The sequence below is a fragment of the Colletotrichum fructicola genome (assembly GCF_000319635.2).
Source record: "Colletotrichum fructicola Nara gc5 chromosome Unknown KSG_Nara_v1_contig07, whole genome shotgun sequence".
Classification (NCBI taxonomy): Eukaryota; Fungi; Ascomycota; class Sordariomycetes; order Glomerellales; family Glomerellaceae; genus Colletotrichum; species Colletotrichum fructicola.
In genome coordinates this window covers 851,586-866,630 of record NW_027094057.1, presented here as the reverse complement: position 1 = coordinate 866,630, position 15,045 = coordinate 851,586, and the positions used below count along the sequence as shown (strand labels likewise).

The window sequence follows — 15,045 nt, the reverse complement described above, 5'->3', positions numbered from 1 at the left end:
AAGTGGTAACTTCCGTCTGTGGCGCAAGCTGCCCATGGTTACCGCTGGGCTGAGTTCGATAAGATACGAAGACAACCGCGTGTCAGGAAACTCTGTTCGACCTGACGTGACGGGTGTCGTGGAGCAGTTTTGGGTTGCAGACTGAAGAGGCATAGTATGCGAGTGAGAGCAAAAACAAAAAAGTAGTCTCTTGTCCGCTGGGCCTCCTAACGATGGCCGGCCTTGCAGGAGAAACGAGTGGCGGAAGCTGCGGACCTTGAGTCGACGGGACAGAAACTTGACATGAAACGTTATTTGACGGGAACCTTGAACACACAGACAGCCGTTCCCGCTGTGAGATGCTGCATGCTGCAAGATGCAGTCTTGACAGACAGCGTCTTACCGTCGCAGCGGGAGACGCTAATGAAACGAAACAAGTTGAGTTGGTCCCGTCCACCATGTCCGTGGGGTAAACCAGCCCGTCGGCTCGTTCGGCCGGCGTTGTCCGAGATGGACGGGCGGCAGATCATTACGGTTGCACACCCTCTTCGCCATCTCTCTTTCACACACACACACATATCAAATGTGACACCGACACATTACGCTTATTTTTCTCGTTTTCTCTTGCGCCCGTCCCATCTCGATTTTGGGTTGCTTGCGTTCTCTTTCAAACCTGCCACACACCCAATGGCGTGCTTGACGTTGTAAAGCCGCAGCCCTAAGACAGGCGGGCGGGCGGACTGAACCGGGGTGCGGCCAGTTCCGGAGGAGCGGTTGGTGAATTCTCGCATCGGCCATCCTCTGTCGGCGCGGAGCGGACTGCGCGGTGTTTCTAGAACGTTTCCTGCTTTGGGGTTCGTCGGCTGTTCGGCCCAGCAAGACGACGGGGAGCTTGGGACGCCATGGGAGCCCAAGCCCAATACCAATACCAATACCACACACGACCCTCGGTCACCGGGTATCGTTGCGATTGCGAAATGTTGCGAAGTGCGAGCGTTGAGCTTATTTCCCCCCCGGTGGCAGCAGGCAGAGCCGGACATTGGCGAACCCCCCATGAAGCTTTGATCGGGGGTTCCCACGATTGCGAACTGCGTTGGGCAAAAAGGGAGGGCGGGATATGACACGCCGACGGCCTTGCGCTCGTGAGCCACATTCCGAAGTGCGGTGCCAGATTGTCGGGCGAACCTGAACACCGTTTCTGCTGAGCGGGAGAACGTCATCAGCCAAGATCCCCTTCCCTTCAGACAGCCACACACCATACACCCATCACACCCATCACACACACACACACACACACCTTGGACTGAGACTAAACTTCTGGGTTGGAACCAATCCCTTGATCCAGTCGCGTCTTGTTCGGTCTCGTTGAGCTGGAGGTATTTAAGATTAGGGTTGTGTCCACATCAGCTCTAGAGGGGGGACGCGTGATTACCACATACACTACTTCAGAAAAGGATCCGGACGTCTCCAGCTATAGCTATCTCTGTCTGAGCTTAGCAGCAACTATAAATCAACTTCAAGTCATCTGCCCATTGCCTCATTTAGCTTCATTGCAAAAAAAGGAGAAAGAGTGTGACGAGAAAAGGTCCTGCCGTCGAAAAGCAAAGTCAAGCACATACACACGCACGACGCAGCTTTGTAGTGATGGATCCTGCGGCCGCCCAGCTTGCCAACGCCGTCACCGAGCGTGTAATCATTCCCGTCAAGGGTGGCATTGATGACTGGAAAGAGCAGTTGAAGTCCATGCTTCAAGTCCTCCAGAACCAGCCCGGATATCTCCGCACTCGATGGGGCCCATGGAGCGAAGATCCGCAGAAGCTGGAGCTCCTCGCTGGTACGTGAATAACCTCCTTATGCCCGAGGAGGGGAACGGGGCGGGGAGGAATACAAAAACCGTTGCGCGCGAGCCTTGCCGATCAACGACCGGGGAAAGTTGCCGTAGTAGGCAAGAGAGAGACCGGAAAGACGCCGAGCTAATGTGACTGTGCTTCCGCGATTAGGTTGGATCAACGCTGAGGCAAGCGAGGCCTGGAAGAGGACGAGGGACTATGCCGATGCCATGGCCAAGCTGGCGCCCGTGCTGAGCGGACAACCCACGAGCTACCTCCTGCAGTTCAAGCCCTTCGCGCCGCAGGCCGTCATCAACTCGCCCATCGTCGAGACGCTGAGCTTCGAGGGCTGCCGAGAGCCGGAAGAGAGGATGCGCGAGATCGTCGAGAGGGCGAAGGCGATGCCCGGGTGCAACGGCGTAGCGAGCGGGTTCTCGCTGTGTAGGAACAGCTCCGGAGGAGGTCCAAGCAGCAGCAGCAGCGGCATGGCGAGCGGTAGTGCGAGCATCGGTGGCGGCAACGGCGGCAGGACCTTCGTCGCGGTCATCGGGTGGACGGGGGTCGAGGCAAGCCGGAGAGCGAACAAGGCGGCATACACGGGCGGTATGAAAACCGAGAGTCACCACGTCAACTTTACATTTCCCGTCAAAGGATTTGGAGGATTATAGAGACTTGTGCGCATGTCCCGGGTGCATGATGTGGTTCAGCGGGTTTTAGAAGGGGATATTTTGACGAGCAGGGCGTTCATGTGTTGAGAGGGCTGGGCTTGGTTTGATTCTGTTGCCCTTTTTCCGTTAGCATCCCGCACCTTTCATGTCAGTACCTAGTTTTGATGCTAGTTTCGTTTCTCGGCGGGGTCGAACGTGTGCTTTCTCTGGGTCGAACATTCTCTCCAGCTTCTAGTCGGGCGAAGTGGCGAACTGGAATTGCGAAAAGAAAATACCATCATACCATCACCGTCTTGACTCCCTCTCGCGTCTGTGATTCCTCGTGACCGCGCTAGAAAGCTGTCAGCCCGGAGATGAAGCATAGCTGTGAAGCTATCGACGTCCGCGCCCTAGGATCCCCTGCCGCAGAGAGTGCGCCGGTTCTCAGCTCGCTTACACAACACAGACGAGAGCAAGATGATGACTGGCCATAGGACCAGAGGTCTGCTCATAGCTCGGGAGTTCCAGACTCTCCCCACACACGCACTAGACGCAGTCGCAGGGGCATACGGATACGGTCACGAGACTCGCAATAGTTCGTCCAGTGTGCTTTGGTCGGTTTGTGACAAGCTGCAACCTTTTTCTTATATGCCGATTGACTTTCCGAACGCGGAATTCGAGTTGCTGCAGAACGCGGATCTTTGCGTTTGGAACCGTGGTTCTGGAGGGGGTTCTTCACCGAATCACCGTCACTGCAGTGCAGATCGAGACAAGCCACGGACGACGGGGACGAAGTGGGAATAGTGCCGGATGCTCAAGCGACTGACGCCACGCCCGGTGCCAGTGTCGGAAGAGGGACAGCTCTCTTCGACGCCCCTCTTTCTACCGCCACCTTATGTCGCTAGACCTCGGGTACGAGCCGCTCTATCCTTTCTTCGGGACGATGTTGCTTAGTTGAGAGATGAATGGATGAGGAAGGGCGAGAAAAGAGATGAAGCGTCGAAGTTCCCATGTCATTAGCGCGCGACATCCCCGCATTTCATGATGCGCGTCGTCTACGGTCGGTCCACTGGCATGCTGCGCTGAAGAAAGTGGAAACGGTGCAGAAGAAAATGATGAGGAAAAGGAGATCTGTGGCAGCCTTCTTCTCGCTCGCTTCTCGGCCCCTGGCATCTTAATCTTGGCGGGTTCAAATTTCCATTGGGGGCCGCACAGAGAATGGGCCCCAATGGCGATGGTTAAAGGCGAAGGGCCATTGCTACCTTGCTACCTCCTCGGATGGAGAACGGTCGTCCTCGCACTCTGATTGACGGTTATCTCGGCTCTCGTGTCCTGATTGATACTAGGTCGAAGCTTTCACCCACGTGGAAAATATCTCCGGGAGGGAACAATGCGGCCCTGTGGCCCAGCAGAACGACTGGGACGCAGGAGATATCACGTTTCAGAACGCACGAGGGTGAAGACGTCCCATGCGCATGAACGGCTGTTCGGGGTTTCTTGCAGGATGTGGTTCGTTGGCGTGTTTGGCCGGTGTCTTCGCCAGGAGAACCGGGTGTTTTGAGTTCTTTTTCCCGCTTCCTAGTGCTACTGTGGGTTGATGAAGAAACATTGCATCTGGAGATGCTGGAGACCTTCTCGCCGGGAGATGCTGTCTTCTTCATCGCAGCCTGGGTCTCCCTTCGCAATCTACTGTACGTCAGCAGTTGAGCCTCTGCCCGCCCACTCTAAAAAGCAGATGTGGCAGATGGCATGATGCGACCTTGATCACTTGTCAACTCGTTGGCGTGAAGAACAGAGCAGCGCACGGCCTCAGCTGCATCCATCAATACATGGAACCCGTGCCGATCTCTGCTGATCCAGAACACATTTTTCGCACCCGTCTCCAGCAAGACACCGGAATCTCGTGCTGTGACTCGCTGGCTCGTTTACTGTGAAGGAGTTATCGACACTGTTGACCCATCGTCTCCTTTTAATATTCCCCGCCTTTTTCGCGAGATTCTTGTTAGCGGGACCCAGAAAGACCCATGCCCGCCACGCTGCGCGTATGACAAGACTGAACCCCCGGAAAGGGGATGCCTGTATTTCCGGACCCCAAGTTGCATTCCAGGAGGGCCTCTGGAAAGGGCCCCCGTCCGTCTGTTGCGTGACTTGATCTTTTCCAAGATCTGCGTCTGGGTTTCTTCAGCAAACCTTCCTCCGGCAGTTGAACGATGGGGATGACGGCACATCGAAAAGACAAGACACGGCTGCTGTGCCTGTTGATCCTTTGCCTTCGGGCCAATGGACTGTGACACCTGCAGGTTTCTGAAGCTGTATTGCTACCGTCCTCAGGCTAACCCTTGGCGGCCGAGGACTTCCATCGGCCTCTACCTTAATTGGTTTTTCTGCCCGCCAGAATACGTGCCATGCACGCAGGAACGGCGAGATTTCAAGGAAGGGCGTGTCGATTGCAGGTCCTGTCGTCTCATATCCCTCCACCACCCTGTCCATAATAGTACGCAAGCCTTTCCTCTCTGCCACTACGGCGTCGTAGTGAAGGGCTCCTCCGACGTTACGGCGCTGTGGCGTCAGGCTAAGGATGACACTACCAATTGTCACCATGTGGGTTCCATCTGGGTCTAGCTAGTCCACCGAGGCACTCCAGCGTCGGCTAAGGGTTTTGCTCCCGCGGCCCAGGCTGCCCGGGGCCGTTTAGACTGCTTCTCCAGCGTACCCAAAACAAAAGCTTGCCGTGCTGTTGCCACAGGCTCACACTGAGGTGTAGTCAGAAAGACTCATGCAGTAAATACTCCGGGAAAGAGTGGGACATGGAAACTGGGCGAGGACGATCCGCAGCCCACTGCTGTTTGGAGAAGCATGAAGCCTTAAGAGTGGCCTCTCCCACTCGACATGGACTCTGGGGGCCCTTCTTTTAGAGTTTAAAGTCTTGACGACATCCCACCGGTCTCGCCTTGCGGACCTACCCTTCTCGCATACCGGGCGTATCCACGAAGCTTCGAGACGACCGGGCAGGACTTTGGCGAGTTCGAAACATCGACCGTACACACACTCGACTTCAGACAACGACGACTCCGACTCCGGCTCACGGCTGTTCACGATGGCGTCCAAGGTCGATTACCAGATCGCCTCGTTGGCGGCCGGCTTCACCATCGGCTTCGGATTCTTGACAGTATGGGAGGCTATGAAGCAGACGAGGAGGAACCGGAACCCGCTTCGAAGTTCATACATCTACATGATGTGGGGTGAGATTCTGGCGAACCTCGTCATCACAGTCATCGGCTGGTTGTTCTTGGATGGGATTTTAGGACCAACGTACGTCTATTCGAGACAATATCTGTTGAGAAATTTCATACTGACTCTGGTTGGCTAGGGTGCCGGTGTTGTTCTTCATTCTCTTTTGTTGGGTTTTTGAGGTCCAACTGTTGATGCAAATCATCATCAACCGAATCGCAGTCATTGCGGAAAGCCAGAAGACAATCATGAGGTTGAAATGGGGAACCGCAGTGCTCATCACTGTGATCAACATCGCCGTCTTCATTATCTGGATTCCATCCCATCTTTCCCCTCCTGTCAATGACACGTAAGTTGACCCAACTATAAGACGAACCCTTCAACGACATTGACCTCATGCCCGCAGTTTCGTCCTTATCAACCACTACTGGGACCGCACCTCCAAGGTCCTCATCCTGATTGTCGATGCCGGTCTCAACTGGTATTTCTTGCGCATCGTCAAGACAAGACTCCTAAGCCAGCATGGTCTGGTCAAATACAAGCCCCTTGTGGGCTTCAACGCCAAGCTCATGATTCTTTCTATTGCCATGGACGGCATGCTCATCGGACTTATGTCGCTACCCAACCAAGTCGTCTTCATCCAGTTCCACCCCGTCGCCTACATGGTCAAGCTTAACATTGAGATGTCCATGGCGTCTCTCATCACCCGGCTCGCCAAGGATCAAGACAGCGGCTTCAGATTCAACTCGCTTTCCTACTCCCAAGGCCACTCTCGCGGCCACCGCACGACACAGCACGATGGTAACCGCGGCGAGCACGACGCAGGACTCAAGAGCTATCACCGAGCCAGCGTCGGAGCTGTTCCCGCCGAACTGCAGTTGGACAACATCCCGAAGAGCGCGAACGGAATCCACCGAAGAGTCGACGTTGAAATCAGAGTCGACCAGACGCCTGAGCACTCCAACACTCCTTCGTTTGGTGGAAGATCGGGACACGACGACACCGGCAGCGGCAGCACTTTCTACAAGATCGACGACGAAGACTCGCTCACGGGCAACCCCGGCCACCCTCGTTCTCGCTCGCTTGAGAAGAGTAATTGACCACTACCGACGTTTTCAACGCACTAACTTTATGGTACTATCGAACACGACTGGAGGACTGGGTGGCATGCACTGGTTAAAATGCTGTTTTACACGTATACCCCATTAATGTACTTTCAAATGCACCAATGTTTTCCTTTGTACAATGTCACCGTGTGGTAAAGACAGGACTCTCGGTGGGCAGATCAATATGATTAGAAACTACCTTAACGTGGACGACCATTGTCTTGAGTGTCCTTTTGTAATAATGTGCAAAGAAGAAAAGTTGTTGCTCAAAAGCTTAGACGGACTCGAAGACCTCGAAGCCGACCAAGTCAGGAGCCCATTCGCTGCCGACGTTCTTGAACTCCACGGTGTTGGAGCTGTCACCCTTGAAACCATCAACCTCGACCAGCAAGCGGCCTGTGTCGAACCAGTTGCCTCCAGAGATGGGGAATGCCCACTGCTTAGCAGTACCGCCGTTCACAGAGACAGTCATGTTGCGAACGTTGGCACCAAATCCCCAGGCAGTGTCGAGGGCGACATCGTAATTGATGAAGTCAACGCCAAGCAACTTCTTGCCTTCGCTCTTGGCCTCGACGCCTTCGAACTTGACCGCAGCCCCTGACCCGATGTTGCCCACCTTCGACCCGCTGGGCAGACATCCACCACTGCCGCAAGCCACCGCGGCCGCTGATCCGGACAGCGTACCGTTCGTTGTGGCCGTGTAATACCCGGTGGAGCTGTGGACCGGCTCCGCCCTGGAGAGGTCTGAGAGCACCAGCAGCCTGAGCTCGTGGCCCACGAGGGTTGTCTCGTAAGTCCCCGAGATGGAGCCGACGTCACTCGCAGCCCAGACGTCGCGGGCGTTGGCCGAGGCCATGCCCAGCACGTCGGCGACGTCGAAGCTGACGGCCTGGGAGTCGTTCTTCCAGTTCGCGATGCCGACGACGAGGCGGTCGCCAGAGAGCTCGCCGGCCCAGACGTCCCACTCCTCCTCGGTGAAGCGGCGGACGAGCTGGGCCTGCTTGGCGAGCGGATCCTGGTTGATTGCAATTACTTCCTTGTTGGCGACGATGGACAAGGTGTGCTCCGGCACGAGGGCGGGGATGGCCGGGGCGCCCAGAGTGAGGGGCGACTTGTTAATACTCCACATGCCCATGTGAAACCTTTCCTCTTCAACAGACAAGGCGTTGAGCCCGACGCTGCAGTGCTACAGTTAGTTTCCGCGGTGATGTCAGGCAGACTATCATCAGACCACTCACATCAACATGTCCATGTCGGGGAAGGCACCAGGGCCGGTGTACTTGTAGAAGGGGACGACTTGGTTCGTGATGCGCCAGATGCTGCGCCAGCTGTTGTAGATGTCGTTGCTGATTCTCCAGCTGTTTCCAATCTTGGGAACCCTGCATGCGAGATTAGCTTCCGTCAATGTCAGCAGACAAATGCGGGTAAGTGACGACTTACCAAACACCCAGGTCGGTTCCTGTTCCCCATTGGCAAACTTGGTAGACCATGTCTCGGTCGGTGGTGTTCATCGCCTCAGCCATCGTCACGAAGCGGTCCGGGGAGATGGCCTCCTCAGAGACGTAGTCGACCATCACCGTAGGGTCAATGGGGTAGCAGTTGTCGTATCTTTGGTCCTGTCAGAATCGTCCTTGAGTTCGAGAGATTAAACTTACTTGAGGATATCCGCGCCCCAAGCAGCAAAGGACTTCGCATCGGTGAACTCATGGTCTAAAATCATCGTTAACTCCAGTCAATCACTCGCAGCCACGATGATTTGCATACCCAGCGAGGCAGGCTGATCAGTGGATCCGCATTGGAAGTATCCTCCGCCGGAGTAGACGCCGAACTTGAGGCCGAGGTTGTGGAGGTAGTCGCCGAGTTCCTTAGCGCCTCCGGACGGGAAGAGGGCCGGGTTCCACACAAGCTCTCCATTGGCATCACGGTCCTTGGCCGGCCAACCGCAATCCGTCGTGACGGTAGAGTACCCGGCCTCCGCGAGACCGGTGTCCACGACGGCGTGAGCGTTCTCCTTGATGATCGTCTCGTTCGGGTAGCAGTTGTAGTAGTTGTAACTGTTCCAACCCATCTGAGGCGTCGGCGTCTTGACGGTCTTGGCCGAAGCCCGGCTGACAAGCGCCGTTAGAAGAGTGAACGCGACGGAGGCCATGGCTGCACTGGAGCTGCAATGTGTGGACGTGGTCGAGCCGGGACGATTAGAGAGTCTCAATCATCGCATCTTGCGAACCAGTATTTAAGCATAATTCGTCGAACGACTCGTGTTCATCTTATAGCTTGATGCCAAGAGCGAAATGCTACCATCCTCCCCGCACGGCCCCGTGTTCCCCGGCATGGATAGCTTGAGTCGAGCATTAGTGAGGTCATCGCAACTGTTACGCGCACCATTGAAATATCGTTCCGATGTAGGCTATCCACCGAGCTCCGCGCCGAGGATGCGCGTCACAAGACGAACGGGCGGATGCGCCTGGGTAAACAACGCGGGGGAATCAGCCGAATGCGCACACCGGGGGAAGGTTGCATTTAAGAAGAGCGCGCGATTCCGAGTCGGGCGCTTATAAAATGTGTGATGCGACCCCGCGATCTGGCCATGTTTTTCTCCACACGAACCGGAGCAGAAACCACGTCGGATTTTAAACTTGGCAAACGATTTCCCCGCATCGGAGTCGCAATATTGTTGGGGTTGCCATGAGGAGAATGAGAGAAATAGGAAACACAGGCGGGATTCGACAGGCCTGCGATGACCAGGGTCACGGATGACACCGACGTTTTCGTGCGGTTACGACTCATGCGCAGATTCCGGGGGTGGGCCGACTTTATCTTCACATGTCCGCGGGTTGCGTTTTCAACGTTGCATTGAGGATGACAGGAATATCTCGCCGTTGATTTCCTCCTAGACGAGTGTTAAAACGCATCGCTCCCAAGTCTTGAGCCATCTTAGCCTAGGCTCCTGCAACTTTGCAAACCCAACTCTCTCGTACGTTTCCTCAGACTCATCAGTCGTTCGTCGGAGTATCAGACAGAACGCAGGCGATCTCGACCACTCAGTCTCATCATCTTCTGTCAGGTCGTCATCGGTGTAAACAAGCATCAAAAGATAGTCTTCCTCCCGAAAGTAATGAAAGTCGACTTCCCAGTCAGCATCGTCACCTGGACGAGTGATGATGCTGACTATGTAGTCTCCACCTTCTGTTTTCATACGGAAAAGGCTCGCCCAGCCCATTGGAACCGAGTCTTCAGGACCAGCGGGCTCATCAAAGTTGGCAGTTCCAATCGAGTTCGGGTCTAGAATGGTCTCGACCACTTGACGGCTTCGCACGAACGGTTTCGTCAAGGCTTCCACCACCAGTTTTGCTGAGAGGATCTCGCCGTATGGGTTGTCAGGGACCCTAGGGTTGATGCTGTATTCCAGAAGTTTGGCGCTTGATGGCGTCGATTTTAGCACCACCTGTTCCTCGACCGCTTGTGGACCCTCAAAGAGCACTAGGTCATCAGTCACAGCCCATGACCATGATGGTGCTCGATAAGGCTCGTTGACATGCTGACAAAATTTCATCTCTGCTGTCCAGAGCAGGCCTTGTCTGAAGTTAGCTGTCCAGATCCCAGCCAGGTATTCACCTCCTATGGCCGGATGAAGTCGCTGGGCCAGACCGGAAAACGCGGGCAGCTTGTCCGAGCCGTATGTCAGTTTTCGTTGCGAGTACGCGTTGACAAGCTCGGAATAGTCTCGAAAAACGGCATCGATGTCAGGCGGTACTGCTTTAGGATGCCGTAGAATGTCGGAGCAAATGACTTGTGCAGCATCCTTGTAAATCGTGTGCGGTGAGTTGTTGCCTGGCGGTAAGCCGTCGGAAGATTTGAAACCTTGAGGACATCTCCAGTAAATCATCTCTTGCCCGTATAAAAGATGCCTTGGAGACAGGATGTACTCCTGAAGGGTCCAACCACGCTCTGCCAGCGCACTGCGCCTATCCAAAGATATGAGGTTCTCTTCCTGTAGATTCTTCCGTCTCACGGTGACCTTAGATGTGTCATCATTGCCTCCAAAGACGTCCAAAGTGGTGGAAGCACCGAGACTATGTGCCGACTGGCTGGTCTTCAGGATCCCTGACTTGCTATGCCCGGAAATCATCGCTGAGATCGTCACTGTTGAGTTTCGATATACCAGCCCCATGTTCTTGGACTCGACCTCCCAATCCGACTTCGAATCTTGCTGTATGCACAGAGAGTCTATCCACAGATAGCGAATACCAAGATGACGTGTTATTGTGATAGCGTCACGAAAGTTAGCCGGTAATACTTCAATGTCGATGTTCTGTTGGAAGGTGGCAGTTGATTCGGTCGTCAAAAGAGGCGATATTGCTCCACCCCAGCAGTGGCTCAGGGCAATGTAGTCTGCTTTCAAGCCATGGGAGAGAAGCAGACGAACAGAGCCTTCGTTCGGAGAGCTACCGACATCGATGACTCTGCTGGGAAGTTCATGCATCTGATGCGAGAGACATGATTCATGATCGTGGCAGCACTCTGTAAGCCATTCCTTGGCCAGTTGGTGATTTGTCAAGGACCCGAGATCTGGGTCAACTTCGAACCTCCCAATACGGAACGTTTCCACATAAACCGCCTGGTCTGGAATAGAGATGTGAGCTCAGGATCATGACCCTCTGATGGATCTAATTGTTTCCAACCAACCTTTAGGAGTACTCAGTCTCAATACAAGCTGGGGAAATGACCATACGCCATAGTTCTCATCTGTCTCAATGTGCAAGGTTCCAACTTGGACAATTATTTCATCAAAGACCTGTACATCCCTCAGCCCTTGTGAATCGTACAGATGCGACGTGTTGATGCAAAGTTTAACGTCTGAGACGTCGAGTCCCTTCGCAACAGAGTACATTGTTTGGGAATATCCGTCCGAGGACGCCTTGCTTATCTCATTCCATTCTTGTGGCCACTCCAGAGGTTGTTCTGCCTCGCAAGGTGTCTGCTGGAAGCATTGGAGTATGACTTGACAGAGATCGCAGCCATCGTGAGCTGACTGCTCGAGAGCGTTGAACGAGTCGTGGTGCTGGTAACAAGCATCTTGTGGAAACCTCTGCGCCTCAAAGCTGATCTTGGCGAGATCGACCAGTGCTTCGATTGATAGCTTCGCGCAGTAGATGCATTGCTTGTTCATCTTCGGTTGCGAGTTACCGTCTGTTGGGTATGCGGCAAAGAGCGCAAGGGAGGAGGACTATTGAACGAGCATGCAACGAGCGGGGTTTGAGGGAAGCGCGTTGATGAATGAGACGTCAAGACTATTGGAAGGATTCAGTGGGGTCATGTTCTTGCATGGGTCATTGGCCAATCCCGTCAATTATCGTCCTACTTGAGTCAAGAACAGGAGGAGTAGATGGCGACTCTTTGCTAAAGGACCAGAGGACCAAAGACGCGCTGGGGGGAAGAATCTGGTGTTGACTTGACTCATCCTGTCTGCAACTGTCGAGAAGCATTGTCTAAGACTCGGGAATATCAAGGAACATACATAGGTACCTTAAGTAGAGATGATGCTCTTGAATCAATAAGTAGATAGAATACGAAAAAAACACAACACCAACTTCCTATGCGTAGCTTAAGCAAAAGAAAAAGAGCAAAAGGAAGGCTAGCACGACCTGGTTTCGATCCAGGGACCTCTGGGTTATGAGCCCAGCGCTCTACCCCTGAGCTACCGTGCTTGTGGGACGTATTGGATGAGCGGTGCTAGAGCATGAGTCTCTAAAGAAGCCCTGGAAATGAGTCACGGCTATGGGTCTGATGGAATGAAAATTTGTGTCAACTCAAATCCGACCAGGGGTTCCACAGATCCACAATAGGCCCGCTAAATCATTGGAGATATGCCCCAAATGAAAATGGCTGGATAGGCTGCCAATGATCAAAGATTGTGATACAGGAGTGCTTTGTTAAGCATTTAGTTGCAAATCGTCAAAGGTTCGCAGGCAATCAAAGATTGTCTCACGTTGTGGATGTTGCACCATTTGGATCCCTGCCACCAGACTTGGTGCAAGCTGGGGCAACACATGGCAGGTCAAACTAGCATTCAATGCTTTGTTTTACTTTCTTGAAGTAATTGCACTGTACTGCAAAGACATTCCCAGTTGACTTACCCGACGCCCTTATCAGCTTCAAAGATCCAAGTTGAGAAGGGTATGGAACCAAGCTACCATCATGCACGGTTTCAGACTTCCATTCACACAAAGGTGGCGTAAAAGGGCATCAGGGTCCAGCATCTCGCCAAAGAACGCCATTTCTGGTTTCCCCCTATGCCCTTCTGTCAGAGGCTGATATCAACTTCCGGAAAAGGTATCTTAGACATCTTAGGTCTCTTTCTCTCATGTAAAAATAAACGGTTTTTGATACCCTCAAACGGTGTACCGTAGCACTTGAGTTTGAATCCGAATCTGTTCAATGTCCGAGCCCAAAGATGAGTTGGTGAGATGCAGAAAGAACATACTTGAATAAATACATCACGCTGGGTACGCTGATTTCTCGACTGATCCGCGCCTCTACAGGACCTTTGCGTTGCGTATTCCTATTCGAAGACCAGGCCCTCGCCTTGACATGTACATACCTCATGTTCCCGTTGCAAACATGGGTCTCATAAAACTCGCTACTGCTGTCATTCTTTCCCTCTTTGCGTCTACGACCATAGCCAGGACATGCCCACTCGAATCCGATTGTATCCAGAATCTTTGCAAGGACATCACATACGATATTGGTGGACCGGACTATGAGACGCCAATCGTCTTGAATGCCCGCTGCAAGAATGATGCTGGTAACGAAGTCCTCACGTGGATTGATCTTCGATGGTGTATCGGTAACTTTGATGGGTTCCTCAAATGGGCCGATGCGTTGAGTCCCCCATTTCTTGACCCACGCACGACTTTTCGGCTTTCCTCCCGGCTAATCTAGGAGGGCATGCTACGTTTCTTTTGAATCCCACACGAGTTTGGCGGCTCTAAACGTAACTAATACACCCCTTTCTTAGCGGAGGCCACAAATGCAAGGGCTGCAGATTGCAGCAAGATCCAAAAGAAAAAGGCAGCACTTTGTACTTGTACTGCTCGAACTGTCCGCGAAAAAATTGGTTCTGGAGAGGCAACAACTGGTCATGGCTAGATATTTGTGAGTATTTCCAAAAGTAGCATGCATGCTCGGTTGGCTAACCTGGGGCGAATATCTAGCGTACGGCATCTGGGTTAGAAATGGAGTCATTGGTTGTTACGATCACTACGGATCGAAGACCGATAGTTTTAAAACGTTGGGGAAGATCTGAAAACTTCAGCTTGGGGAGTTCTCATGCAAGACACTACGCGAAGGAGTAAGCAGGAAATGATAATGGATAGCATTGAGGTTGACCAATAGGATTCTTCAACTTCTATCGAAATATTTCCGTCTTAAATATTGAAAGAGAACCTGGCGTTGGTTCGATTACTTGCCGGACGCCGCCTTAGCATACTGCTCGCCAAACGCACCGTACCAGCGGTCAATTACTTCACCAGCCATGCCAGGGCCGATGGTCTCATCACCGTTTTCCAACTTCTTTGCAACCTCCTCCATAAACTCATCCACGCTCAGAGCGTTAGGGTTGTTCTCCTTCTTGTTGTCATTTGGATCCGATCGTTCCCGGTGAAGATCAGTAGCTACCGTCGGCGGTACGATTTCCACCACTCTGACCTTGGATCCACCATTTTTCAGCTGGGTGCGGAGGTTCATGCTCCAGAAGTGCAGCCAAGCTTTCGTGCCATTGTAGACTGGGTTGATGATTGAGAATGGAATGAAGCCCAGGACACTCGACACATTGATGATCAGAGCCGATTCCTTCTTCTGCAAGTGCGGCAGTAGGCCCAAAGCCAGGTGCATTGGGCCTCTGATGTTGATGCTGATTTCTTGATCGGCTTTTGAGAGGAAGTCATCGTCTTTGAGCACCTCGAGGGGTCGCTGGACCCCTGCGTTGTTGACGAGGCAGTCCAATTCCGGATGATCGCTGGTGATCTTCTTGACGAAGCTCGGGATGGAGTCCACGTCGCCGGTGTCAAGTACATAGTAGCCTGCAGCCCCAATCTCCTTTGTCGTTTCCTGAAGTTTTGACTCGGTGCGGCCAGCGAGGAGAATCTTCTTGCCCTTTGAGATGAAGTGTTGGGCCATGACCTTTCCGATGCCACCAGCGCCACCGGTAATGACGGCGCACTGGAAACCGAGATTGTCTTTCGTTGGTGCCAT

The 15,045-nt window shown here is 53.3% G+C and overlaps 5 protein-coding genes across 5 annotated transcripts; 2 read left to right on the top strand and 3 right to left on the bottom strand.

The window, feature by feature from the left end:
* Window positions 1-1,623: 1,623 nt before the first annotated feature.
* CGGC5_v011913 (uncharacterized protein) lies at window positions 1,624-2,476 on the top strand (the record flags this gene model as incomplete). Its single annotated transcript, XM_032030693.1, has 2 exons — window positions 1,624-1,813; window positions 1,980-2,476. The coding sequence occupies 2 exons, from the start codon at window positions 1,624-1,626 to the stop codon at window positions 2,474-2,476; spliced, it is 687 nt and encodes a 228-aa protein (XP_031889634.1).
* A 3,076-nt stretch (window positions 2,477-5,552) lies between these two features.
* CGGC5_v011912 (uncharacterized protein) lies at window positions 5,553-6,786 on the top strand (the record flags this gene model as incomplete). The annotated part of the gene is made up of 3 exons (XM_032030692.1): window positions 5,553-5,767; window positions 5,826-6,035; window positions 6,093-6,786. The coding sequence occupies 3 exons, from the start codon at window positions 5,553-5,555 to the stop codon at window positions 6,784-6,786; spliced, it is 1,119 nt and encodes a 372-aa protein (XP_031889635.1).
* Window positions 6,787-7,066: 280 nt separating this feature from the next.
* Window positions 7,067-8,941, bottom strand: aglD-1 (Alpha-galactosidase D; the record flags this gene model as incomplete). Its single annotated transcript, XM_032030690.1, has 5 exons — window positions 7,067-7,970; window positions 8,031-8,171; window positions 8,233-8,400; window positions 8,448-8,502; window positions 8,557-8,941. 5 exons carry the CDS (start codon window positions 8,939-8,941, stop codon window positions 7,067-7,069), a joined length of 1,653 nt encoding a protein of 550 aa, XP_031889870.1.
* A 741-nt stretch (window positions 8,942-9,682) lies between these two features.
* Window positions 9,683-11,962, bottom strand: CGGC5_v011910 (uncharacterized protein; the record flags this gene model as incomplete). The annotated part of the gene is made up of 2 exons (XM_032030689.1): window positions 9,683-11,415; window positions 11,479-11,962. 2 exons carry the CDS (start codon window positions 11,960-11,962, stop codon window positions 9,683-9,685), a joined length of 2,217 nt encoding a protein of 738 aa, XP_031889869.1.
* A 2,291-nt stretch (window positions 11,963-14,253) lies between these two features.
* Window positions 14,254-15,045, bottom strand: dltE-0 (putative oxidoreductase DltE; the record flags this gene model as incomplete). Its single annotated transcript, XM_032030687.1, has 1 exon — window positions 14,254-15,045. The coding sequence occupies one exon, from the start codon at window positions 15,043-15,045 to the stop codon at window positions 14,254-14,256; it is 792 nt and encodes a 263-aa protein (XP_031889863.1).